The sequence below is a fragment of the Bubalus kerabau genome, chromosome 4, assembly GCF_029407905.1.
Source record: "Bubalus kerabau isolate K-KA32 ecotype Philippines breed swamp buffalo chromosome 4, PCC_UOA_SB_1v2, whole genome shotgun sequence".
Lineage (NCBI taxonomy): Eukaryota > Metazoa > Chordata > Mammalia > Artiodactyla > Bovidae > Bubalus > Bubalus kerabau.
Genome location: NC_073627.1, coordinates 47274146 through 47301889, shown reverse-complemented (window position 1 = coordinate 47301889; position 27744 = coordinate 47274146). Strand labels below are relative to the sequence as shown.

At 48.1% G+C, this 27744-nt stretch overlaps 1 protein-coding gene across 1 annotated transcript in view; it reads left to right on the top strand.

Annotated features, from left to right (window-relative positions):
• Nucleotides 1-27744, top strand: part of ASIC2 (acid sensing ion channel subunit 2) — a 292907-nt gene that overhangs the window by 170852 nt on the left and 94311 nt on the right. Inside the window, exon 2 of the mRNA XM_055577255.1 lies at nucleotides 26715-26865. Within this exon, the coding sequence (XP_055433230.1) occupies nucleotides 26715-26865 (151 nt within the window). The remainder of the gene's footprint in view (nucleotides 1-26714; nucleotides 26866-27744) is intronic.

The window sequence follows — 27744 nt, the reverse complement described above, 5'->3', positions numbered from 1 at the left end:
GAGGGCTGTGGGCCATGGAGTCGCAAAGAGGTGGACACAACTGAAGTGATGGAGCATGCAGCAGGCACACAGAAGGTCCCTACAGGGCTAAGCCCTGGGCACCACAGCAGGAACTGGCTCCAAGTTCACCATATTTGTTGGCCTTCCCTTCCCTGCCTCAGTTCTGCAGCCCCTACTAAGACTTCCTGAAGTCACTCCGCAATGTACCACTGCCCTTAAGTTCTAGCCCTTTAAGGAGGGGTCCAGTCTAAGACAGAGATGGTGTTTGCTCTGCTCGATCTTGGAGATTCACAATGCATGTTGGTATATTGAAGGCTCTGAGAAGGCCAGCAAGAAATAAACATGGTTAACTCTGTTGAGCCCAGCATTTTCTAACCTTTTTGACCACAGATCTTTTATTCCTTCCAGCATCTTGTAGAAATCTTATTTTTTGGAAAATACTTTGGAAAATGCTGTATAGGCATGTTCAGGCACTAGTGGAGTCTTATTTCAGAAAGGCACACGGAAAGGCGACTTGGCCACGGTAGGAACAATAACTATTAGCGATGGTATCTACTGCCCACTTTTGTATGGATGCACCAGGGTGGTGGATGGTCACAGCAATCTTGTGATGGTTAACGGACAGTATTCTCACTCTGACTTATAGGGGAAGATTCTGAGACTCGGAGAGACTCAGAGACATTCGGAAGGTTATACAGCTCCTACGCGGCCGGCTCAGGACTAACTCCACGCCCCCCTTCGCAGTGGATTTCCTACTGAGCTGCTGCACTGTGAATAGACTCCATGTCCCCATCACCCCAGTCCAGGGTTCTCCATCCACCCAGCAATGAAGGTCAGCTACTGGCCTCTGAGGGTTCCTGTGACTGATCAGATGAGCTTGAGGAGAAACAAGACGAGGTGGGGAGGCCATGGGTTGTGCACACTCCTTAGGTATTAGGTCCCTTGTTCTGATTCAGATGCCCCTGATGACCTCAGTTCCCTCTTGCGTCTCCCCCTCCCCGCACACACCCCACTTTATTCATGCTATTCACGCACACGTGTTCTTAGCTTTCCAGGCCTGCATGCACTCAGATATTCAAGCACGCGTGTGCACACCTGCACCCATATAACATTCGATATGCTTTGTTGTTATTACTCGTTTTGTTGTCTCTCCTCCTCTCTAGACCTCTGGACTGTGTAACCCAGAGGGAGGAGCTGAGACTAACTTTTTCACCATGAAAACCCCAGAAGCAAGTACAGCATCTGGCACACAAAAAAGTGAAAACAAAGTATTAATCGCTCAGTCGTGCCTGACTCTGTGGCCCCATGGACTACTGTCCGACTCTTTGTGACCCCGTGGCCTGTAGCCCGCCAGACTCCTCTGCCCATGAATTCTCCAGGCAAGAATACTGGAGTGGATTGCCATTCTCTTCTCCAGGGGATCTACCTGACCCAGGGATTGAACCCAGGTCTCCCACCTTACAGACAGATTCTTTACTATCTGAGCCACCAGGGAAGCTCTTGGTGCTCAATAAACATGTATGGAATAAATGGATGAAACAACCCACAGATGTGCAGACTACATACAACGGTGCATACGCACATATACAGGCATACACACCCCTAGTACATGTAAGCAAACACACACGCACACGGGAACACATGCAGAGATCAGACGGCCAGTGCCCCGTCCAGAGCCCAAGGTCAGGACGTGGACATCACGCCACTGACACGAGTCTCTTGGATGGAATCAGAGAGCCTCTCGCCTCACAGCAGCCGTTACTTTGCTATCAGTCTATCTGTCCCATTTATGGTTGAAATAAAATGTGTCATGGTTGCTTCACTGGAGACCAATGTAGACGTGGAAAGAAATGGAGAAATATCGGCCCAGCTTGCATTCTGGCTCACTGACTTGGGGGAGCTTAAGGCATAAACCAGTTTAGACTTAATTGACTTTTTTATTGGGCTTTAATTCACTGGTACTTTTCCAGAGACTGACTCCAACAGGCCGATGCAGGGTTGAACAGTCTCTGGGGTTGCCAACCCACCTCGCCCTCTCCCCACATCCTCAGGCCTCTTCTAAACCACTTCTCCATGCAGGATCACCCTTGGCCCCGCGGTGATGGGAGGAATCAGCTGTTGGCGCCTGTCTGCTCCCCCTTGGCCTCCATCTTTCACCCCTTCCCAGGCAGCCTCTCCTGTCATAACTCCCTTCCCCCAAGGGCATTTCAGTTTAATGCAATCACATTGATGGAAAGCTCATTCCACGCCCGGCCCTGTGTGGGCTGCTGGGATACAGAGATGAACAAGAAGGAATCTGTGCCCTCTGGGAGCCTGGAATCAAAACGACAGGCAGACACATAAATTTCACAGTGTAAGAGATACCAAAAATTAACCCACCAACCAAGTCCTGCGATTTGGGTAAGCCTACCAGGTGGGATGCTTCCACTTCCTCTCGAAGGAGGAAGGAGCTTGCCAGGCAGGGTACTCCCTGGAAGGACATGCCAGGCAGGTGGAACAGCAGGTGCAAAGGCATGGAGGTGTGAGAGAGTGGAACTTGTCCAGAGTACTCTCCAGAGCTCCCATGTGGTACTGGGGAAGGAAAAAGGGCAGCAGGGTTCAGTGAATGAACTCGAGCCTGGGGGGGGTCAAGAAAACTGGAGTCCAGTCCCACTTTTTTAAAAACAAACCTCTGCAATGTTTTGTTTCTTTGTTTTTATTTGCCTGTGCCTGAGTCTTAGTTGTGGTGTGCAGTCTTATGTGTTTCTATGCTCCTTTTAGGAATGGAAAAATTAGACTCTAAGACATTACAAGAAATTTTACCATAGGCAGGGTATTATTCCCAAATCAGCCCTTTAAGCTCATAAGCAGAGATCAGTATTCAAACTTAAATCCATGGTCCTTCTGTGGCCCCAAGAATAAAATACTGTTGCCGTGATGCATTTGGGAAACAATGAGGGACTTTGGGAAATACAAAGGCTGGGATCAAACCGGGGGCCCCTGCCATGGGAGCACAGCGCATTAACCACTGGACCACCAGGGAAGTCCCTCCAGTCCCATTTTTGCCACTAATTAGCAGTGTGACTCTGGGTGAGTCATTTTCCTTCTCTTCATCTGTAACATGGAGAGTTTGAATTCACTGAGCTCAAAGATCTCCTCTCCTCCGACCCCAGCACCTTCTCGTCTTCTTTGGGTTGATGGTTCTCTGCTCTCCAAAACTTAGTTGATGCTGGTTTTGAGTTTCTATGAAAGAAGCTGACCATAGAAAGCCCAATGTAGACCTGCTGGGTCTAAGAAGCCAACAGTCTTATAGAGCAAGTGTTGGTGCCTGCCCTGGTCTTGGGGTAGGAAATGTACTGGAGTCCCGAAGGCTATAAGGAGCTCTCTGCTCAGCTGAGTGGGAGAGGGAAGTCAGCACCATGGAGCACTTATTCCTCAAGCAGGAAAACCTGCTTTGCATTTCCTTGTGTTTAAAAGGATGAGCTTTAGTTATCTGGGCAAGTTGTATGATTAAGGCAGGACTGAAAGTGGGGAAATGCTTTGCAAAGCTTCAAAGTCCCGTGCAAATGTAAATGCTAATTCGCCTTTAGAGTAGGGTGACCGAGCCTCCCAGTTGGCTTGGAACAATGCCAGATTCCGTCTGTTGTCTCAGGGTGATTACTGAGAGTATCCCCACCTGTCACACTCAAAGGTGCCCTCCTTGGGGCATACATGATAGAACCACCCTGGAATGACAGCAGGGAGCAGCGTGCTCTAGTGGAAAGGAATGGATGTTGGTATTATGCTGACCTGGATGTCAGTCCCACTCTTCCTCGGATAAATGACTGGAACTTTCTGAGCTTGGCTTTCTCATATGTAACATGAGAATCTAACACCTTCCACACTGTTGTTGTTGTTCAGTTGCTAAGTCGTGTCCAATCCTTTCGACCCCATGGACTGCACCATGCCAAGCTCCCCTGTCCTTCACTATCTCCCAGAGTTTGCTCAAACCTATGTCCATAGAGTCGATGATGCCATCCAACCATCTCATCCTCTGTCATCTCCTTCTCCTCCTGCCCTCAATCTTTTCCAGCATCGGGGTCTTTTCCAATGAGTCAGTTCTTCGCATCAGGTGACCAAAGTAGTAGAGCTTCAGCTTCAGCATCAGTCCTTCCAATGAATATTCAGGACTGATTTCCTTTAGGATGGACTGGTTGGATCTCCTTGCAGTCCAAGGGACTCTCAAGAGTCTTCTCCAGCATCACAGTTCAAAAGCATCAATTCTTCGGCACTCAGCCTTTTTTATGGTTCAATTCTCACATCCATACATGACTACTGGAGAAACCATAGCTTTGACTATACAGACCTTCCACACTGAGTCTCTTGGAGGAACAAAGGAGACATTGCCTGTAATTTCCTAACATTATGAGCTTGATATATGTTCTCTTGGCTTCTATATCCTTGGCAACCCCATACAATTCAGTGCCTGGTGTAGAGGAAATTGAATATTGACTGCACGAATGAATGAATCCATCAGTCAATCAAGCACATAAGCAGAAGTTGGGGCTCCCCTCCCCGCACCCCAGCTCCCTCTCTGTTGAATGAGCTGAGACATTCTGAGAACTGGGACTCTTCTCCGGTGAGTAGAGGGTTTGATCCTTAACCAGCCTCTTCCCCTCTCCTGCATCCCAGAGGCTTCTCACAGTCCTTGCACTGATACCTCCCTGCTCTTGCACTTTCAACCTCCATTCAGCTTCTGGGTCCTTTTTCATTTCTTTCTTATTGATGGCAGTTATGGGGGCAGGGCAGTTCTTCACCTCCATTCTAACCCCTGCCCTGAGACATCAATATAGACCTTACACAGCCTTTGTATTTCCCAAAGTCCCTCATTGTTTCCTGAAGGCATCACGGCGATAGTATTTTATTCTTGGGGCTATGGAGGGACCATGGATATGAGTTTGAATACTAGCCTCTGCTTATGGGCTTAAAGGACTAATTTGGGAATAATAGTATGCTTATGGTAAAATGTCTTGTAACCTCTCAGAGTCTAAGTTTTCCTCCCTAAAAGAAGCAATCTATAGATTCAATGCAATCCCTATCAAGCTACCAACAGCATTCTTCACAGAGCTAGAACAAATAATTTCACAATTTGTATGGAAAAACAAAAAACCTCGAATAGCCAAAGCAACCTTGAGAAAGAAGAATGGAACTGGAGGAATCAACCTACCTGACTTCAGGCTCTACTACAAAGCCACAGTTATCAAGACAGTATGGTACTGGCACAAAGACAGAAATATAGATCAATGGAACAAAATAGAAAGCCCAGAGATAAATCCACGCACATATGGACACCTTATCTTCGACAAAGGAGGCAAGAATATACAATGGATTAAAGACAATCTCTTTAACAAGTGGTGCTGGGAACTCTGGTCAACCACTTGTAAAAGAATGAAACTAGAACACTTTCTAACACCATACACAAAAATAAACTCAAAATGGATTAAAGATCTAAACGTAAGACCAGAAACTATAAAACTCCTAGAGGAGAACATAGGCAAAACACTCTCTGACATACATCACAGCAGGATCCTCTATGACCCACCTCCCAGAATATTGGAAATAAAAGCAAAAATAAACAAATGGGACCTAATTAACCTTAAAAGCTTCTGCACATCAAAGGAAACTATTAGCAAGGTGAAAAGACAGCCTTCAGAATGGGAGAAGATAATAGCAAATGAAGCAACTGACAAACAACTAATCTCAAGAATATACAAGCAACTCCTACAGCTCAACTCCAGAAAAATAAATGACCCAATCAAAAAATGGGCCAAAGAACTAAATAGACATTTCTCCAAAGAAGACATACAGATGGCTAACAAACACATGAAAAGATGCTCAACATCACTCATTATCAGAGAAATGCAAATCAAAACCACTATGAGGTACCATTTCACACCAGTCAGAATGGCTGCGATCCAAAAGTCTACAAGTAATAAATGCTGGACAGGGTGTGGAGAAAAGGGAACCCTCTTACACTGTTGGTGGGAATGCAAACTAGTACAGCCACTATGGAGAACAGTGTGGAGATTCCTTAAAAAACTGGAAATAGACATGCCTTATGATCCAGCAATCCCACTGCTGGGCATACACACTGAGGAAACCAGAAGGGAAAGAGACACGAGTACCCCAATGTTCATCGCAGCACTGTTTATAATAGCCAGGACATGGAAGCAACCTAGATGTCCATCAGCAGATGAATGGATAAGAAAGCTGTGGTACATATACACAATGGAGTATTATTCAGCCATTAAAAAGAATACATTTGAATCAGTTCTAATGAGGTGGATGAAACTGGAGCCTATTATACAGAGTGAAGTAAGCCAGAAAGAAAAACACCAATACAGTATACTAACGCATATATATGGAATTTAGAAAGATGGTAACAATAACCCTGTGTACGAGACAGCAAAAGAGACACTGATGTATAGAACAGTCTTATGGACTCTGTGGGAGAGGGAGAGGGTGGGAAGATTTGGGAGAATGGCATTGAAACATGTAAAATATCATGTATCAGATGAGTTGCCAGTCCAGGTTCGATGCACGATGCTGGATGCTTGGGGCTGGTGCACTGGGACGACCCAGAGGGATGGAATGGGGAGGGAGGAGGGAGGAGGGTTCAGGATGGGGAACACATGTATACCTGTGGCGGATTCATTTTGATATTTGGCAAATCTAATACAGTTATGTAAAGTTTAAAAATAAAATAAAATTAAAAAAAAAAAAAAGAAGCATAATAACACAGAGAATCACAATGAGGATTAAATATTATACATAACTGCCTGTGTAGGCTGTCTCACATAATGCTTGGCCTTCGCCCAGCATCACGGTCTTCACATCTGGCCTGAACCACTTTTCCCATCTCAAGCTCTACTTCCTGCCCTCACCCCAGCCTCCCTTCCAGCCCCGCCAGCGTGCTCCCTGCTCCCAGAGCACCCCAAACACCTCCCCATGCCTCTGTGCCTACGTGCCTCAGCGCGTGCTGTTTCCTCTGCCCTTCCCCACTTTGGGTGTCCTGCATTTCTCCTCCTCCAGCCAGCCACAGTGCAGATCCATCCCTTCCACAGAGCCTTGTCAATCTCTCAGATCATAGCCTGTCCCTTGGCCCCACCCTGAGTCCCCCCAGAATATTCGACTGATCCCCCCCACCTCGTACCACATCCTTCCTTCTGCGATTGTCTATTGCAGCTGTTTGCTTACTCTCCAGTCTGCTCCCAAAGGGGTTATAGGGTCCTGAAGGTTAGGAACCTTACCTTATTCATCTCTGTATTAGTCCCCTACGTACGAACGTTTTGAGTTGCAAACTTTCAAAGGTGTGAACGTGCGTTCCGTCAGTATCAGGCGTGAGTGAAACTGCAGCTTGCCCTCCATCTCCTATCACTGATGATCCTTCAGCTCTGCCATCTCCCACCTCCTCTCCTTCCTGCAGTCAGTAACTCTTCTTGCCTGTTCACTTGATGCCAGTCCCTGTAGGCAAAGTGTTGTACTATATATACCACTGTACTTTTTAAAGAACTGTACTATAAGAGAGAGTGGAATGTTTTCTTCATTTTTTGTTTGTTTTTTATGTATTATTTGTGTGAACAGTATTATAAACCTATTATAGAACAGTACTATATAGCCAATTGTATTAGTTGGGTACCTAGGCTAACTTCGTAGGACTTACAAACAAATTGGACTTAACGAATGTGCTCTCAGAAAGGAACTCATTTGTACGTGGAGGACTTACTGTAACTAACCTCAAAAACCTTGTGAAACAAGATAGGGCATGAGCAGATAAAATTACAGTTCCAGCCTTGATTTCTAGTTCCATCATCAGTGGACTAAGCCAACCCAGACCTGACTTGCACTCCATGCACAAAGACATGCAGGACAACGTACAATTTTTTTTTAATTGTAATACAGAGCCAAGCTCTAAAGAAAGGGGAACTCCAGGTACCAGAAATGAGAAATCCCTGGAACCAAGACACCTGCTTTATGCCAGGATCCAGGAATAGCCACTTCTCCACAAAGAGGTCTGGAAAACTCCATCTACCTACCAAGGAAATGGATCTCTGTGGGAGCTCTCGGTGGCATGTGTGCGTGTGCACGTGTGTGTGTGTGCCTGTATACCAGTGTGTACACGTGTGCATGTGTGTGCCTGTGCTTTGCTCAATTCAGATAAAATCTCCTGAGTGCCTACTGTGTGCAGTCCAGCCCTCGGTCCCTTCCCTCTGCTGGACTGTGTGCATCCTAGGAGGGACGTGTTCACTGCTGTTCTGAACACTTTCCCCATATTCTCACTTAACTGCATGGCAGCCTTGCAAGGTGGAGGGTATTACAAAGAAGAACTGAGGAAGGGAGATTAACTCCCAGGTCAGGGCAGAGTCAGCTTTTGAAAACAGACACTCTGAACCCTTGCATTTAGATGCCTTGGTACACAACCTCGTGCCAGCAAGTAGATGTGCAAAAATGTTTATTGAATGAAAACTTGAATAAGTGGCCAGATGGGCTCTCGGAGCTGTTCAGGATTCTGCGGGCAGGGTGGGGTGGCACAGGCCAAGTCCAGGCATGAGGGCCCTGGGATCTAGCCCAGCTTTCTGTAAAGAGTGCTGATTTTATCTAATTTATTTATTTTTAAAGAGTGATTTTTTTTTTTTTTTTTGGCTGCACCGGTTCCTCGTTGCTACACGGGCTTTCCTCTCGTTGCAGCGAATGGGGCCTACTCATCATTGTGGTGTGCCAGCCTCTCGTTGCGGTCCCTTCTCTTGTTGTGGAGCACAGGCTCTAGGGCGAGCAGGCTTCAGCAGTTGAGGCGTGTGGGCTCCAGAGCACAGGCTCAGTAGTTGTGCTGCATGGGCTAAGTGGCACGTGGGATCTTCCTGGACCAGGGATTGAACCAGCATCTCTTGCATTAGCAGGCGGATCCTTTGCCACTAAGCCACCAGGGAAGCCCCCTGGTGCCCATTCTAAATGAAATGGACTCCTCGGGCCTGCAGATGCTTGAGAGATGGTTTCTCATGTCTCGAGATGATTGCATCAGGCCCCATTTCCTCCGAGGCGCTTCTCAATTTTTTTCCCCCTCCCTGTTGTGCATCTGGCTCTAATTCCTTTCCTGGGTCCCATTTGGTGGTTACCACTTATGTTCTCAAACGCGCCATTAGGCATCTGATGTATGGTGTGTTCAATGGGTGGCCACACTGGTGCTCCGAGCCGTTCGTGGAAATGCAGAGGCTACTGCCGCCTGCTGGGAGCACTGCCTGTCAACCACAGCTGTCCACTGGCCTCTTGGGGGTCTATGAGCCCAGCTGGGGGAGGACAGACTGTCCCCCATCCTCACAGTTTCTCCAGGAACATGAGCCCCAGGGTGAACAGGTCTGGCTAAAGCACCTGTCTCCACATTTAGTTCAAGCATCCGTTTGTTTGCCTGGAACCCATTTATCAACCCCCCGCCAAGTATGTGCCAGGAGCTGGAGATAGTAAGATGAAAGTGCCTTACCTGCCCTGTGGGATTCACTGTGTGTGACTCCAGGCCCGATTGGGCTGGGCTTAGCGTCTGGGGTGGGGTCACAGCTGCAGCCAAATGGGTCTGGGATCCCTGGGGGCTGCCAAGAGGCAACTGTGCCCTGGCAATCTGGACACACAGCTCTCCAGCACGGGGCATCTCTATAGCAACATCAATGAATCAGGGTACCGTGGACACTCCTGGAAATGGCCTGGATCCCAACAGAATCCTGGAATGTCATCAATGGAAGAGTTCTTGTAGATTCTTTCCCCCTGCATTTTAAGTCACGTTGACCCATTCAGACACCCCTCCCTCAGCCATCCCTAAAATGTGGCCTTAAGTGGTAGCTGATGAAGGAAACAGACCTTCAAGTCCATTCTCTTTTCCCCACCAGAGCCAGTCCTTACTTGGGCTCATCTCCCCGTTACAGGGCTTCCCTGATGGCTCAGTGATAAAGAACCCGCCTGCGAATTCAGGAAATTCAGGTTCAGTCTCTGGGTCTGCAAGATCGCCTAGAGAAGGAAATGACAACCCACTCTAGTATTCTTGCCTGGGAAATCCCACAGACACAGAAGCCTGATGGGCTATAGTCCCTGGGGTCGAAAGGAGTCAGATACACAGATCCCACAACGTAATGACTAAAACAACCACCACCTTATTAGTAGTAATAACCCTAATGAGCATGGCTGTCTAGGTGCCAGGCACCGCAGGATTATTTAATCCTATGAGGTAGGTCTGATCTCCCATTTTTCAGATAAAAAGACTGAGGTAGAGTGCCTTACTCAGATTCACTCAGCTAGCAAGCCATGGCATATGGCTCAAAGCCTGAAAACTCAGACTGCTTTCCAAACCTGCAACTCTTCATCTTGACTTGGATCCTCTCTTCACTCCACACCCCTCTCCCCCCAAGTCTAGCAGCCTTCCTAGACACCTTGGGTATATTCCCACCTCCATCCCCAGCATCTCCCACTGTCTGGAATGAGGGACTGTGGCTCCAGTTCATGGCTCTGGAGAGTCCAGCTCTCCTCCAGACCCTCAGCCCGTGTGGTACAGTCTTGACAATCCCCATACCCAGGAGAAGGGTGAGGTTCCTGACCAAGGTTATCTGGTTCAGGCTCCTGCTCCTCGTTGTTGTTCAGTCACTCAGTTGTCTCCGACTCTTTGCAACCCCATGAACAGCAGCACGCCAGGCTTCTCTGTCCTTCACTGTCTCCCAGAGTTTGCTCAAACTCATGTCCATCGAGTCGGTGATGCCATCCAACCATCTCATCCTCTGTCATCTCCTTCTCCTCCTGCCCTCAATCTTTCCCAGCATCAGGATCTTTTCCAATGAGTCAGGTCTTCGCATCAGGTGGCCAAAGTAGTGGAGCTTCAGCTTCAGCATCAGTCCTTCCAATGAATATTCAGGATTGATTTTCTTTAGGATCGACTGGTTGGATCTCCTTGCAGTCCAAGGGACTCTCAAGAGTCTTCTCCAGCACCACAGTTCAAAAGCATCTGTTCTCCTGGACTGCCCTCCAATAGCCCAGTTTCTTAGAGGGTGGGGGGTGTTGAGGATACACAGCGAATTTGCAAAACACTTCTAGTGATATGGAGCTCACTGCCTCTCAACACAGCCCCATTGATTCACCTCTGCTCAATAATGAACATACACCAGCTTTTACTTATGAAAAAATTTAAACATATACAAAATCAACAGGAGTGTACAATGAACCCTATGTGCCCACTATCCAAATCAAACAATATTGATACTTATATATTCTTGTTTCCTCTGTACCTCTGCTCACCCCTCTCCCCCACTTTAGGACAATGATGATGATAATGATTTAACATTTCCTTTTGTTGTTGTACAATGTATGCATGTTGAAATGCACTGATCTTACCTGTATTGTTTTGACAAATAGATACACCTGTGTAACCCATAGCCTTATGATGTAGAATATGTCCATCTCCCCAGAAAGATTACTGCCTGTATGTTAACTGGTAATTTCTTTCCTTATGTCCAACCCAGGTCTTGACACTCTTCTCCATGGCAATGCAGAGTAAGTCTATTCTCTCTTCCAAATGATATCCCCTCAAATATTTACAGATAGCTATTGTGATCCTCCTTAAGCCTGTTCTTTTCCCTTCTAAATACTCCCAGTTCCTCCATTTAGTCTTTGTTCTCAGAAGATGAGAGAACCGGCTGCCTTGTTTTGATAAAAGGAAGCCTGATTTTCTCCTCACCGAATCTCTCTGCAGACCATCCAACCTGGAGCCAGGAGGACAGACAGAGGTCTTGCCCCTTTGCTAAAATTCCTGCTTTGAAGGGAGCTGGTTCATGGGGGGAGCCATACAGGAGTCCTCACTTCATACAGGTTTTGATCAACTCCGTCGTGTGCAGATTTCTTTCTTTATAAGGCAAATTGCATCATTCTCTCTTAAGTTAATCATTCAACAAACTTCTACTGAGTACCTATGCTATGCTAGGCTTTGCATAGAGCTCTTGGATAAATAGTCTCAGAATTTGGGGATGGAGCGAAAAATAGACAAATAAATGGAAGTATTAATTTATTCAGCATTCACTGATTTCCTGCTAAGTCCCCAGAACTAGGAAGGACACAGAGAATATGGTAGCACAGAGGATGCTCAACGCTGCGGGACGGAGACATTCACCCACCCAGCAACTTGCAGTGGAGGCAGCTGACAGCTCTCCCTAAAGCTTACAGGGGTTGGGAGAAGGAAATTAACTAGATATTGTCAAGGTGGAACCTATAGGACCTAAACCTGCAGAGAACTGCTGACCTGCCACTCTCTGGTTTGGTGGAATAGGGTTGTAGAATTTCAGGTGAATTTTGAGGACATAGCAAAGACTCATAGGCTTTCCAGGTAGTTTAGTGGTAAAGAATTTGCCTGCAATACAGGAGACATGGGTTCAATTCCTGGGTCAGGAAGATCCCCTAGGAGAGGAAATGGCAACCCACTCCAGCATTCTTGCCTGGAGAATCCCATGGACAGAGGAGACTGACAGGCTACACAGTCCATGGGGTCGGAAAAGAGTCAGGTCCAACTTAGCCACTAAACAACAAGAATGACAACAAAGGCTCAAATCAGTGACACTCTCAGGCCATCCGGGAAAGCCTCAAGCCATCGCTCCGCCCCTGCTTAGGAAGCAACTGGCACTCACAAGGTTTCATGCCCTGACTTGCAATGAGTCTAATTTATATTCAGGTACATTGGAGTATGCTCAGGTGCAAATCCTAGATTTTGCTCCATTGCTGAGAAAGAGCCTGGATTTCTTTCTGTCATTGTTGCCTACCAGGACACAGAAAGCCCAGGTTTCTCCATCAGACAGATGGGTGGAGCTCCTGGCTCTGCCTCCGACTTGCTGCATGACCTTGGGTGAGTCCTTTGGCCTGCCCCAGATTTTGTTTCTTCTTCTCTGACAATGGGAGTAGTAGGAGGGTTTCTGAGAGGGTTGAATGGAACGGTGCATTTAAGCACTTGGCGTGGCATCTGACTGGTAGCCAGCATTCCATCTCAATTATCCATCTAGAGAAGATCTGAAGCTATTATCTAAAAGCACTCACCAAACAGACTCTGACCTCCCTCCTTGCACCCCAGAAGACCAGACAGTTAACAGGGCTGGAGAGACAGAAAAGTCTATTAAGGAATTCACACTTGAGCCTCCAAACAGCTCTTCAGAACTCCCCATGAGCTGGCACGGCCATCATTTCATTTGGTCTCCAGGGCATCTCTGTGAAACAGGTACGGCCGGTCCACTTAACACCTGAGAAAGCAGAGTCACAGAACCAGAAGCTGGAAGTGCCTGGACTTCATTCCCATCTGACCTTGAGAGATATTATTATTCCCATTCTTCAGATAGAGGAATCAGAAGGTCAGAAAAAAATAAGTCATTGGCCCAAAGTCACATGGCTCAGGACAGGCAGAACTGGGAACGTGACCTGGGTCTGTCTCAGTAAAAATAAATAAATAAATAAAAGCCTCTGATTTTTTACAGCTCTGTGATGCCTCTGCAAGTAACTCACCCTTTCTGAGCCTCAGTTTCTTCATCTGTAAATAAGACAATAGTGTCTATTTTGCAAGCTTGTAAGAACAGGCTATCGTGCCACTTTCATCATGGATGTCTTTCTTCCTGTCTTCATCTGACTTTGTCTGGAACAGGGCCCAGACTAGGGTGTACAAGTTGGATACCCAGGTGCAAAATTTAAAGAGGCACTCACCAGTCTCAGTCCCAAGAATTGAATACCTCCTAAAATTCTGTGCCTTGGCACCTCACCTTTCCCATCCTAATCTAGGCTCTGGTTTGGAGGTAAGGAGATGTGATAGGGCTGTTGTGGTGGAGGAGTGCAGAAAGGATGGGAAAGGCCTGAGTAGGTCATGCTGATGTCAGAGCAGTAGCTGATGGGCTTTCCTGGTGGGTCCAGTGGCTAAGGCTCCAAGTTTCTGATGCAGGGGGCCTAGGTTTGATCCCTGATCAGGGAACTAGATCCCGCATGCTGCAACAAAAACCAAAGATCTCATGCCTCAACTAAGACCCAGCACAGCCAAATAAATAATTGTTTTAAGTCACCCATAAAAAGTAATACAGTAGCTGGAAACCGGCCCTCTGCAAATGCACACAAGCTCAACAGGACTGAAGGGTTACAGCAAATACTACAGAGGTGGACCTTGCATCCTGTTCATTGTCCCTCAAGAGCTGCACCCTGTAAATTATGTGTGGGAGTCAATGATGGCCTTACAGCGGTTCTGTCTCCTTGACGGCCTGAAGTGTTTTTTCCTCCATTTCTACCCCAGCAACTGAGGAGACTGTCCGTGTCTTACTTATCTCTGTATTCCCAGGATCTCGCAGAGTATTTGACACATGATAGTACTTCATTAGATGTTGAAAGAACAAAAGAACGCTTTGTCTTTCATTTTGAAAGCCCCTAATCATCTCAAGCCCTTTGATCCTTCGATCCTAAGTCAAGGAACTGTGGTTCCGTGAAAATTATTCCCAGTCGCCTGGGAGTCGAGTCCACCGATCTGAGACAGAAAAACAAAGGGATGGTCAAGAAACATTAGCCCAATTTGAAAAACTCATGAATGGCAGAATTGGTACTTGGTTCCAAAGCTTATCGGAGAAGGCAATGGCACCCCACTCCAGTACTCTTGCCTGGAGAATCCCAGGGACGGTGGAGCCTGGTGGGCTGCCGTCTCTGGGGTCGCACAGAGTTGGACACGACTGAAGTGACTTAGCAGTAGCAGGAGCAGCAGCAGCAGTCCAAAGCTTATACGTGCTCTACCAGGGTGCAGAGCGGCAAGTCTAAGCAATTTTCAACACTTTATTTATTTCTGACTGTGCTGGGTCTTTGTGGCTGTGCATGGGCTTTCTCTAGTTGCGGTGAGCAGGGGCTACTCTTCGTTGTGGTGCGAGGGCATCTCTTGTTGCAGGGCATGGGCTCTAGGGTGCTGGGTTCAGTAGTCAAGTACACGGGCTTAGTTGCTCCCAGTTGTGTGGGATCTTCCCAGACCAGGGATCAAACCCATATCCCCTGCATTGGCAGGTGAATTCTTAACCACTGGACTACCAGGGAAGTCCAGCAATTTTTTTTTTGTATACAAAATCCTACTTCTGCCTCTGTCACCAACTACAGTCCCTTCTGCCTAAGCCCCCAGAACTGTGCCCCTCAAGTTGCCCTCCAAACCTGCCCCAATTATCAGGCATTGCCTCTTATTACAGAAACACTGTCACCATCAGCAGTACATTCTTCTAGCACAAGAAGGGCAAATAGGATTCAACTCACTTGCCAACTCCAACAGTGGCAGCCAGAATTATTGGGCTTAAAAAAAAAAAAAAACAACTGTGAGACTCAGAGGGAAAGAGTGCTGTGATCCATTAGTTATGTCTGCTATGGACCTAGGAAGGAGCGTGGTATCATGCATGCTGTATATCTTCCAGCCAGGTCTTAATTCCACACGTTGGGAAAGCAATCTCACTGAACTGCCTCAAACCCTCTGCACTTGTGAATCTGCCATGCCTTTGAACATTCATAATGCAAGCTTTGCTATGGAAAGTACATGCTGCTCAACCTCCCGGAGAAGGCAATGGCACCCCACTCCAGTACTCTTGCCTGGAAAATCCCATGGATGGAGGAGCCTGGTAGGTTGCAGTCCATGGGGTCGCTACAAGTCGGACACGACTGAGCGACTTCACTTTCACTTTTCACTTTCATGCATTGGAGAAGGAAATGGCAACCCACTCCAGTGTTTTGCCTGGAGAATCCCAGGGATGGCGGGGCCTGGTGGGCTGCCGTCTATGGGGTCGCACAGAGTCGGACATGACTGAGCAACTCACTTTGACTTTTCACTTTCATGCATTGGAGAAGGAAATGGCAACCCACTCCAGTGTTCTTGCCTGGAGAATCCCAGGGACGGGGGAGCCTGGTGGGCTGCCGTCTATGGGGTCGCACAGAGTCGGACACGACTGAAGTGACTTAGCAGCAGCAGCAGCAGCAGCAACCTCCATGATCAGTGAGGGGAAAAAACTAGAAGACAGTGACATTCTCTGAGCAGTTCCTGGAGAAGGTGAAATATGTTTTTAATGAGAAAATATGAAATCAGAAAGAATGTGGTATGAGGATTTTTGTGCCATGTGGGTTGTTACCTATTTGACCTTTTCTTGATCAGCTTTTAGAATCAGCCTGCCTTGGGACTGTTTTCAGCCCTAGCATTAATTGGAACATCTGCTTTTCTTCCGTAAACATCATAAACCATCATTTGGTTTTCACCCATGCATCGTTTCTGTGCAACCCTGTAGAATAATGTGAAATTAACTAGGAACACAATAGAACACATTTCTGATCCCTACTTTTTTCCTCCCCCCATCCCACACCTGCTTCAGAAGGTGAGTAGTGAGGCAGCTGCAAGGAACAACTCGTGTCTTATCTCAGGGTGGATCACACAGGTAGAAAACGCAATGGGATAGGAAGCCCACACAAGCCCCCAGGATAGAGGCTGGAAAAGTGGGGGAAAGGTGAAGTTCAGCTGAGCAGAAATACCCAGCTGGGGTGATACAAACTTCCTATAGAGGAATACCCTAGCAATGTCCCATCTGGGCATGGCCACAGGGAAACCAAGTGGACATATATTCCTGTAAGTCCAGCAGGCAGAAGTGGGCACAGGGCTGTAGTCACAGGATCAGGCAAGCAGTTGTAAAAAGAACTTGTAATATGGACCAGGAACCCAAAAATCACATCATGTAAGAGCTGAGATTTCAGAACCCAGGAGCAGAACCCATACATTATCTTAACTAATGTTATTGAGTGAGTACTCTGTCGGGTACTTTGCATCCATTCTCTTGTAAGTAATCAGAACATAAACTAAGGTGTGCCTCACCTCGAGGCTCTGCACCCCGAAAGAACCAAAGGTGGCAGAACTCGGGGCTCCTTCCAGTGCATCTGGGCAGCTGCACCTTGAACACACCCTGCCTTCAGAAGGTTCTGCGTGGGAACTGGCATGGGCTGGGGCAGCAGGGATCATGTCAGCAGGGTTAAGAAGGAAGGAGATGAACACGGTGATGGGCTGCGGACAGTTTGTGCTCACTCTTTCTCCTTCACTTTTTCTGCACTTCTGCCCTCCCTCAAGGCAGGGAAGCCCTCCTGGGTCCTGCTCCCCACATCTGATGACAGCCAAGTGGATGGTCTTCACAGTCAGCCTTGGCTCCCTAGGAATGTGCTCTTTCTATTAACCCCTTGCCTTGGCCCCATATCCCCAGGGTTGGGCTTGGTGACCTGCCGGCAGTGGACAGATCAGAAAGCCAGGCTTGGGGGGTTGGCGGGGGTCCTGGGAGACTGACACTGGTTTCCTTGGAGAGAATAAGATGCCAGCTCCTCCAAGTCACTGCTTGTGTGTCCTGGTGATTATCAACTGGCTAACAGCTAAGCTCCACTCTTCATTGTGCACGGTGTCTGGCACATAGTAGGTGTTCAGCCGGGATAATCTGACTCCAAGGTCTGTCCTTCCTGCCTGTCTCTTAGTAGAGCCCATTGTTGTTTGTCTAAGGGGTGGGAACAGAAGGGAGCTGGAGTGAAGGGCTGGTAGGGCTCAGCAGACATCACTGGCCTCTCTGACATCAGCATGCCCCTGTAAAGACCAGGAGCCAGCCTAAGGGATCTGTCTCAGCCTGCTAAATATCGCTGGGGTCAGCAGCCCTGCCTCTAGAGAGAATTCTGTATGAGCCCCCATAATCCTCCCATCCCTACCCACCAGACGGCTTCTTTCTGTGCACTCCACCCAGAATCACTCTGCAGGACCACCTTCCCTACTAGGTGGTCCCTAAAGACTTGATTCTTCTCTGCATACCCAATGCCTGGGGTGGTGCTAGAACACAAGAGATGTTCTGTAGAGTTCACTAGGCAACTGAATGGATGTGCCACAAATGTGGTCCCAGATGGAACAACATCTCAGATTCCATTTCTATAGGCCAATAACAATGCTTTCACCTCCCCTGCCCCTGCAAGGCTTAGCCATGATACTGACCACAGGCAAGAAAGTTCTCTGCCTGGGCTGAAAACTTTTTTTTTTTCTATGAAGCAATTTCAGATTCTTAATGACCTTTTTGATTTTTACAAGAATTCTATTGGAAGTTACTCTTACCAGCATTGCCAGGATGAGGGATCAAAATTCAAAAGGATGAAATTACTTCCCTGAATCAGGGCGGAGCCAGCATTGGAAGCTGAGCCTGTCTGGTTCCCAGTTCCATGCTTGAGTCTTTTCTTGCATCCAGACACCTGCCCATTTCACACCTGGCTACTGTGTGCCAGGCGTGGGGCCAGGCACTGAGATGCCAGGGGTGAAAAGGACACAGCCCTTACTTCTCACAGGAGACAGACGGTGGAGGACCCAGCAGAAAGAGCAACCAGCCTGTCCTGAAGTCTCCCTGGAAACCTCCATCACCCAGACACCCCTCCCCGTACCAGCCAAGCTGGTCCACCTTGAAAGGCTTCTAGCTGCCCTCAGCCCGTTTCATAACCCCAAGTCAGGCCCAATTTGGGATGTTCACATGAGGGCTCAGGAGGGATTCATCGGTGAAGGTCTGGAATTTCAAATGACCCTCCTGGCGCCTTCAAGTGCCCCTCTGCCTCTGTGAGCCGTTCCCCAGGGGAACATTTGCTCACAAAACGTGTGACTTGGAGAGCACTCAGAGTCACCCTTGCTACCCTCTGTGCTGTTTTCCCAGCTGACAGATTGGCAGTCACCTGATGCTCTTTTCTTCTGCATGGGGCTTACACATCTCTTCCAGTGCGGTCTAAAACTCTCTGGACAGTTGCCCAGCAGAAAAGCCCCGGGCTATGTTTCAGGCTTGGAGGAAGGAGACAGGAGCGCTTCTTAGTGAAACCAACACAGCATATGTCACATCTCTGCATAGAGGGGCAGGGACTCAGTGGAGGAGAGGGGCGTCGCAGTACCACATTACATGCTCAAATGATGCTAAGGGTTCCTTTAGCGACCCATGAATATAAAGGGAAAAGTCAGGTGAATCTCTCTCTAGCTGGAGGATCTTGGATAAGGGCTTAGCCTCGCCGAGCCTTGATTTCTCATCTACAAATTGGGAAGAATACCATCTACATCGGTGGGCTCTGTGAGCCCTGAAAGATAGAAGGTCTATAGGGGACTTCCCTGGTGGTCCAGTGACTAAAGACACCCTGCTCCCAAAGCAGGGGGCCCTGGTCAGGGAACTAGATCCCACATGCTGCAAGACCTCACATGCCACAAGGAAGATTGAAGATCCTGCATGCTACAACTAAGACCCAGTGCAGCCAAAGTATTTAATTAATTGGTTAAATTATTATTAAGAAAGATAGAAGGAGTATAAAGCAATCAGCACAGTGCCTGCCTCGTGGTAATGCCCAGTGACTGGACGTTCTTCTCTCCCTTCTGAAAAGGCACCCAAAGATGAATGGTATTAATGACATCCTAAAAGAGACTGTGGCCTCTTGATTGGGATGAAGGGACAAGTGGTTGCCAAGGGGCTGCATTCCCCTCATCTCCTTGGTTCCCAAGGACTCCACAGCCACACGGAGGTGCTTTCTTGGGTACTTGTTGAAGTCACCTTTTAAATCTCCCTATGGGGTAAAAGCACAGTCACGCATCTGTCCTTGGAACATCATAGGCGGTCAAAAATTCCTGTTGCGAGATGAGTGAGTAAGCATTTTTCCTAAGATGCAGGCCTCGCCTTCCAGGAGCTGACCAACTATAGGCCCCTCCCCATACATGCATCCCTCTGCCGTATTTAATTCTCAAACGTGCTAATTGACGACCACTTCAGAAAACAAATGGAAACCACCCCCCACTGAAACTCTCATACAGTGCTGATGGGAATATAAAACTATACAACCATTTTGGAAACAACTTGGCCATTTCTTAAACAGTTACAGACACACTTACGATGATATGATTCAGCCATTCAATTCCTATGCACTTACTTAAGAGAAATGAAAACTTATCCGTACAAAGACTGACCTATACCTGCTATAGTAGTAGCTTTATTTGTAATAGCCAACCCAATGTCTATCAATAGTTGAATGAATAAATCCTGCTATAGCTGTGCAATGGAATACTACACAGCAATGAAAAGGATTGGATTACTGATAATCTTCCACCCCTCCTTCCAAGAAAAGAAAACAAAAATCAGTTTCATTTTGTTTACTGAAAGCCTGGTAACCCATTTAACAGACTGTTTTCCCCCCTCTGTGTAAAATGTGTTAAGGCAGGGTCCTCAACCTCTGGGATCTAATGCATGATGTTCTGAGGTGGAGCTAATGTAATAATAATAGAAATAAAGTGCACAAGAAATGTAAGGCACTTGAATCATTCAGAAACCATGCACTCCCCTGATTCCTGGAAAAGTTATCTTCCACAAAACTGGTCCCAGGTGCCAAAAAGGTTGAGGACCGCTGGGTTAGGAGATTTTGATAGAGAAAGCCAGAGCAAACAAAACAGTGGGCTTTAGCATGTCCATTATTTTGAAAACAGCCAAACAAGAAATTTCAGCAAATCACTGGGAGGAAAGTTCATTCAACTCAGCGGAGGGGAAAGGCTGAGTTTTAGAGGAGGTTTGGAGCAATAGGATATAACTTCGTTCAAGCATAATAAGCAAGACGAGACAAGGAAGCCACTGCCTCAGAAAAGCCCTAAAGGTCAGGATTAATGAAGGCTTGGAAGGTTTGAAGCTTACAGGCCCAGTTGTGTGCTGGTAAGTGGATATTTCTACAGTGCTTAAGGGAGCTTATACATAATTTATTTTCTTAAGAAGGTCCATGTGTAGAAATGTTGTTTGCACTACTAATTGGGCCAGAAAACTGTGTCTTCAGGGATATCTTCTGTCCCTAACCTTTTCCATTGTGCATTTCCTGGACTCTGAGCCAGGCTGCCCCAACAGGTCACACTGGGCCTGGATGCTGGTACCCAGGCCAGCAGGCATTGCTAATCTTTTTTATTCCTGGATGCAGGGCCCCAGGAAGGGGAGCTTAGCCATCATCTCCAACCCCCATCATGCACAAACAGAAGGTTTTAGAGGAAGAACACAGACCCAAACCCAGGTCAGGTCTCAACTCTGGCCCCGAACTAGCTGTGTGACCAGGGGCAGGACACTCTACCTCTCTGAGCCTTAGACTCTCCACGGGCAAGATGAGACATTTGGGCAAGAAGATTTTTTTATGTTTATTTGGCTGTGATGGGTCTTAATTGTGGCACATGGGATCCTCATTGCATCATGAGGAACCTTTGGTTGTGGCGAGCAGGCTCTCTAATTGTGGCCTGAGGGCTTCATTAGTTGCCGGGCTCAGGTTTAGCTGCCCCACAGCATGTGGGATCTTAGTTCCCCAATCAGGGATCAAACCCGTGTTCCCTGCATTGAGAGGAGGATTCTTAACCCCTGGACCACCAGGGAAGTCCCCAAGATCTGTGGTGCCTGTACTTTCCTGAGATTCTCCTGACTCTGAGATATAACCACCACTCCCACCCCCATTACCAAGCTCAAGACCCCTAGTGTTAGCAAGGCACCAATTTTATCAGTCTGCTGGGAACAGAGTAGCTGTAGCTACGAGGAAGCAGCAGCAAAGAACACAGGCAATGGAGTGAGGCAAAGATGACTTACACCCTGGATTCTCTACTTACCAGCTCTGTGACCTGGCTCAGCCTCTCTGGGCCTCAGCTTCCTTATCTGTAAGATGGGAGTGATAAGACCAAACTCATAAGGCTGCTGCAAAAAATTAATGACAGCAGATAGAATGTGACTGGTGCTCCAGAGAGGGCAGCCAAGCCAGTCTGTGACCTCAGGGCTGTTCTAAGAGCTCCTGGAAGGCACAAGACCCTCTCCCCATCCCCACATCCAGATTTCTTGGATTTAGATTGTGCCAAATATGAACAATTCATGCCAAAACACTGAATAACTTAGAAGAAGTGGACTGGTTTCTAAAAACACACAGCCCACCAAAACTAAATCAAGAAGAAATAAATAATTTGAACAGACCAATCACTAGAAGTGAAATAGAATCTGTAATTTAAAAAAAAAAAAAAAAACACCTCCCTGCAAACAAAAGTCCAGGGCCAGACAGCTTCACTGGGGAATTCTGCCAAACATACAAAGAAGAACTTATACTGATCCTTCTCAAAATCTTTGTTTAATATTTATCTTTATTTATTTATTTGGCTGTGCCAGTTGTGGTGCATGGGATCTTCCGTCTTCATCGCAGCATGCAGGATCTCTAGCTGCAGCATGCAGGATCTTTTCGCTGTGGCATGCCAGCTCTTAGTTGCGTCTAGTTCCCTGACCAGGGATTGAATCTGGGCTCCCTGAATTGAGAGCTCAGAGTCTCAGCCACTGGACCATCAGGGAAGTCCCTCAAACTCTTCCAGAGGACTGAACAGGAGGGATCACTCCCAAAGTCATTCTATGAAGCCACCATCACCCTGATACCAAAATCAGACAAAGACACTACCAAGAGAAGAAGAGTACAGGCTAAAACGTGCGAACTTCAGACTATGGTGGCTGTCCACTGCACCAGTGACTGGTTGCAATTCCATCCAAAAGTAGATTTCAAAGTGGATTGTGTGCATCAAAGCATTGCCCTCTCTTACAGAACTCTGTGGCCCCAGTAATCTCATCGGCTGCCCTGGGCTTTTAGCAACAGGCTTAACATTCTTAAGGAATAAGTAGTCAGTGGCACACGGTGGTTTTCATCCCCTGTAACTACTTCAAAATGAGCTTGATGGGACTTGCCTGGGGTCCAGTTGTTAAAAATCCACCTTCCAATGCAGCAGACACAGGTTTGATCTCTGGTCAAGGAACTAAGATCCACATGCCTGGGGACAACAAAGCCCAACATGCCACAACTAGAGAGCTTGACAGCTACAATGAAGACCCAATGCAGCAAAGAGAGAGAGAGAGAGATGAGCTTAGTATTACTGAAACACAGAGAAGATAGGACCCCTCAACACCTCCCATTCTTCAGTTCATCACTGACCTCACCCCATAACTCAAATAACTTCTCACTTCTGCTGAAAAGGACCTAGTATGGATGCATACCTCTTAAAGATGTCTATTATGTAATCTTCCAAACAAATCCACTTGCATTCCCTCATTTAGATGTTACAACCACGTGGCAAGGTTATCTTGCTTAATTTGCAAACACAAAAACTGACATTGGAAAAAGATGTCATGTTCAAGGCCACAGACTTGACAAATAATGAGCAAGGTGCTCTGATGCCTTTCTGTCTGACTCAAAATTTCAGGGTTCCTCCCTTGGAACTTCCTTGGCGGTAAAGTCAAACCCATGAGTCCCAGCTCTACTACCTACCTCTTCACTAAGTCTCAGTCTTCCCAACTGTAAGATGGGCATGTGATAATAAGATGCCTTCCCATCAAGGTAGTCGGGACCATAATTAGGAAAAAGATAGTTCCTCTGAAAATGCCAAGCAGGGGCCAGCACAGAGTAGAGGCTCAGGAATTTTTAGTCTCCTTCCCTCCAACTTCTTGGGGCCATTGAGAAAGTTGAAGCTGTACACGTGTCATCTCTCAACTGCAACACTCAGTGAGCAATGAAAATGATGGTCATGGGGTCCATCTTTATCTCAGGCTTCCCCCCACCCCCCACCCCTGTCACTCCTGCAGATCCAGGTTTGATATGTGCACCATTAATTATTACAAAAGGATCCAACTAAGAGCTATTCTTGATTCTTAGCAACCTTGCAAATTCAGCCCTGCCATCCCAGATGAGGCTGTCAGCGCTTACCAGGAGAGCAGAGAAGTGCCTCGGAGAATGGCAGGTCTGAAGAAGCAGCGAGCTCTGGCCTGACAGTCTAGACTTAAATAAATTGTCTTTTGTGGCTGGGGGCGATAAGGCCTACGTTTGAAGCGCCGGTTACTCTTACACATCATTATGCACAGCAACAGGGAAGGAGAGCGGCATCTTGTCCTGAGTTTCTAGCAAAACTGCACTGTGGGTAAATAGCTCTCAGCCTTTGATGTTGAGCAAAGAGGAAAATGATCCTCTCCGAGAAGCGAGAAGTGAGACAGGAGCGGCGGGCTGAGGCGGTGCAGGCAGGGAGGCCAGCGGAGAAGTGCAGTCTGTGTGCGCCTGCCTGGTTCTGAGCCCCTTCTTCTGCCCCCACGAAGGTAAACTGTCTCTCCTCTAATACCCTCGAGGAAAAGCAAGCAAAAACGCTTAGGAACAATTAAGTAGGGAGCTGAGAAGACCAGAGCAGAGAAAGGGAGGGGAGGGGAGTGGAACAAGATATCAGGTGTGAGTTCCCGCCATAACTAGCAAGGAGGGCCAACACTTAAGGGCGCCTCCCAGAGGTGGGCGAGGGAATGGGAGTAGCAACCCCTTGAAGCCCATTCATTCATTCATTCATCCAGCAAGACAGACCCAGCCCCCACCCTCTCCAACAAACAGTCCTATAAATCACCATCTAGTTATATACTTTAATATGCATGAAAAAGCAGCAGTCCCCAACCATTTTGGCACAAGGGACCAGTTTCATGGAAGACAATTTTTCCACAGACTGGGGTGGACACAGGGTGGGGTTGGGGGTGTGGGGGGTTGTATAGGGATGTTTTCAAGATGATTCAAACGTATTACATTTATTATGCCCCACTGATCTGATCTGACAGGCGGCGGACCTCAGGTGGTAAAGCAAGGGCGGGAGGGAGTGCATTCTAAGTCGCTTCAGTTGTGTCTGACTCTTTGGGACCCCATGGACTGTAGCCCGCCAGGCTCCTCTGTCCATGGGATTCTCCAGGCAAGAACACTGGAGTGGGTTGCCATGCCCTCCTCCAGGCGATCTTCCCAACCCAGGGATCGGGTGTGCATTTCTTACATTGCCTGCATTGGCAGGCAGGTTCTAGTGCCACCTGGGAAGCCCAAGGGATGGGGAGTGGCTGTAAATACAGATGAAACTTCCATCTCACCACTCACCTCCTATTGTGCAGCCGGGTTCCTAACAGGTCATGGACCAGTACCGGTCCATGGCCAGGGTGTTGGGGACCCTAGCTACAAAGGGAAATACTGGGAGTGCAGGGCTTGTACCTCTTTACAATCTCCATAAGCCTTGCATGTAGTAGGAGCTCATGCATATGACTATTGATTGGCTGATGGAAAAAGCAAGGCAGAGAGGAGCAGTATAGGGCTCAGAAACATCCCAATGACAATGACAACATGCCCAAAAAGATCATGTGTGTTAGAACCAGACAGACGCGGCTCTGAATCTCAGCTTTTCTACTTAATAGCTGTGTGACCTTGGGCAAGTTGCTTAACATCTCTGGGCTGTGGTTTTGTCCTCTGCACAATGGAAACAACAAAATCCACCTGTGGTTACTGTTGCATGTGATAGCTGCCCTGGTGAAGGAGCAAAGGGGGAAAGTGAGGAGGGATGTTATACAACTTGGTCCATGAGCTCAGGACGGCTTCCTGGAGGAGGCGATGGATCGATCCAGTCTTGGAGAATTGCAGAGGTTGCCCAGGAAGAAAAAGGAACAAGAGCTGTTACAGTAGTGGAAACAGCAACTAGAAAGCCACAAATAGGCGAACCAGCAGGGCACATCCAGAGGTGCCAGAGTTGTTTAATGTCGCTCCACCCACTCACTCATTTATTCATTCACTTGTCCACTTGACATATATTTCTGGAATACCCCCAGGTGCCAGGCCCTGTGCTAGCCATCAGGGGTAGATTCCTCAGTGCACTTGCAGAGGTAACCACCGAACCCTGAGCTTATCTTCCAGTGAATTCCCATGGACTCAGATGGGAAGAGAAGGATGAAGCAGACAGAGAGAGCATCATAGAAGGCTGGGTGTGGAAGGATGGCCCTGGAGCTTACTCTTAGGGGGATGGGCAGCCCTGATGGATTTTAACCACAGGATTAATATAATCAGGTTTGCATTTCTGAAGGAGTGAGCCATGATTCACTTAAAGGATGGGCTGGAGAAGGTTGTCTGGAATCCAGCAGTCTAGCTAAGAAACTGCAGCAGCCCAAGCAACAAATGATGGAGGTCATTAAGTTAAAGCCGTGCAGAAGAGAAAGTCAAGTCGGATGCAGAGACAGTGTTGATGGGCCCTGCTGGTTGATTGGATGTGGGGTGAGAAAGAGGAAGAGGGGACACCTGCTCTGAGGGTCTGGTTTGAGCCCCTGGGCAGGGGGCAGTGCTATTCCCTGGGATACGGTGCACAGGAGAGCCATCCAGTGGGGTGTGGAGGCTGAGGAAGCCTTGATCCCACTGGGACATGCTGGCAGTTGGGTGTCTCTGGGTCCCCCTGAAATCATGCGTATCAGGCAGCTGGATCGGTGTGTCTGGAGCCCAAGAGAAAGCTCAGGGCTGGAGGCACAGATTACAGGATAGAAAGCATACAGACAATGCTTGACACTTGAAGGTGGACATGGCTGCCCGCCCCCATCCCCCCACCCCCACCCCCGGGGGTGGGGGTGGAAAGGGAAGGATTAACAGAGGGAGAAGAGACCAGACTCCATGCCAACAAACCCCAAAGGGTGTCCAGATGTGTTCTTTGATGCCAGAATCCAGCCCATTAACCCGGGGTGAGGAATCACTGGTCCCCAAGAGGGTTGACTATGACGGGCTGTGGGGACGCTGGCCTGCTGTTGCATTTCTGGGGTTCCCAGTCTGTCTGGAGCCCAGTCCAAAGTCACCCACGTGCTTCTTTCTCTTCTCTCCCTCAGGTGTTTACAAAATATGGGAAGTGTTACATGTTTAACTCAGGCGAGGATGGCAAGCCTCTGCTCACCACGGTCAAGGGGGGGACAGGCAACGGGCTGGAGATTATGCTGGACATTCAGCAGGATGAGTACCTGCCCATCTGGGGCGAGACAGGTGAGCCGGGCCAGGGGCCGGGGCAGGGGGTGAGGGCGGAGGGGAGCGGCCTCCAGGAGACCTTTGCCTGGAGCGGGTTATCTTGGCCCACCCGGTGAAGGACTGCTCTCCATCAAGGGGCGGGTGATATGCCGGTGAATGGGAAGGGCGTCCCGGCACAAACTGTGATGCCCTGAGTTTTCCTTGGATTTCACTAAGTGGGAGGGGGCCAGTGATGGGGATACTGGAAAGGGAACGCGGGTAGGATGAGAGGAGGCACGGAGGAAGGCTTGAATTAACAAGTTTGGTTGGAGCGGTGGGTGACGCGATTTCAGGAGAAGAGGAAGCGATGGACCAGCCCCTTCCGCTTCCACCATCTTGAATATCCCAACCCGGCTACAGGGCCCAGCGGAAAGGAAAGCAGATTTCTCCCGCTGAGGGAAGGTGGAGGGGCTGCTGGAAAATGGAAGGGCACAGGCTCAGCCTGCGTGAGCCCATGGGGGACCCGGGTGTACAGGTCCCAAAGCTTATTTCGTGCATCCAATTATTCGTTTATTTATTCAGCAAACTATTCATAAGCTACATACACTATCTCAGGCTTTACACCAAAATAAGGATATTGAATTGAAAAAAGACCAAGCCCTTGATCACAGCCTAGAAGAGGAGACTCACAGTCCACTGGGGCCTGAGGGTCCCCGGTGATGGGGTGGGATGACAGCCTTCACTTGGGAGGAGGGGGGTTCAGGGAAACCATTGCAGGGTATGGGGTCCCTGAAGTCCTGAGATTATCTCATGAGATCCTCATGAGAGGGGTGCAGGAAGGACAGGGAAGGCCTTATGATGATGGAGCGGTGGTTGGAATGATACGGCAGGGAGGCTAGGGAGGCCGGCAGCCTCTAG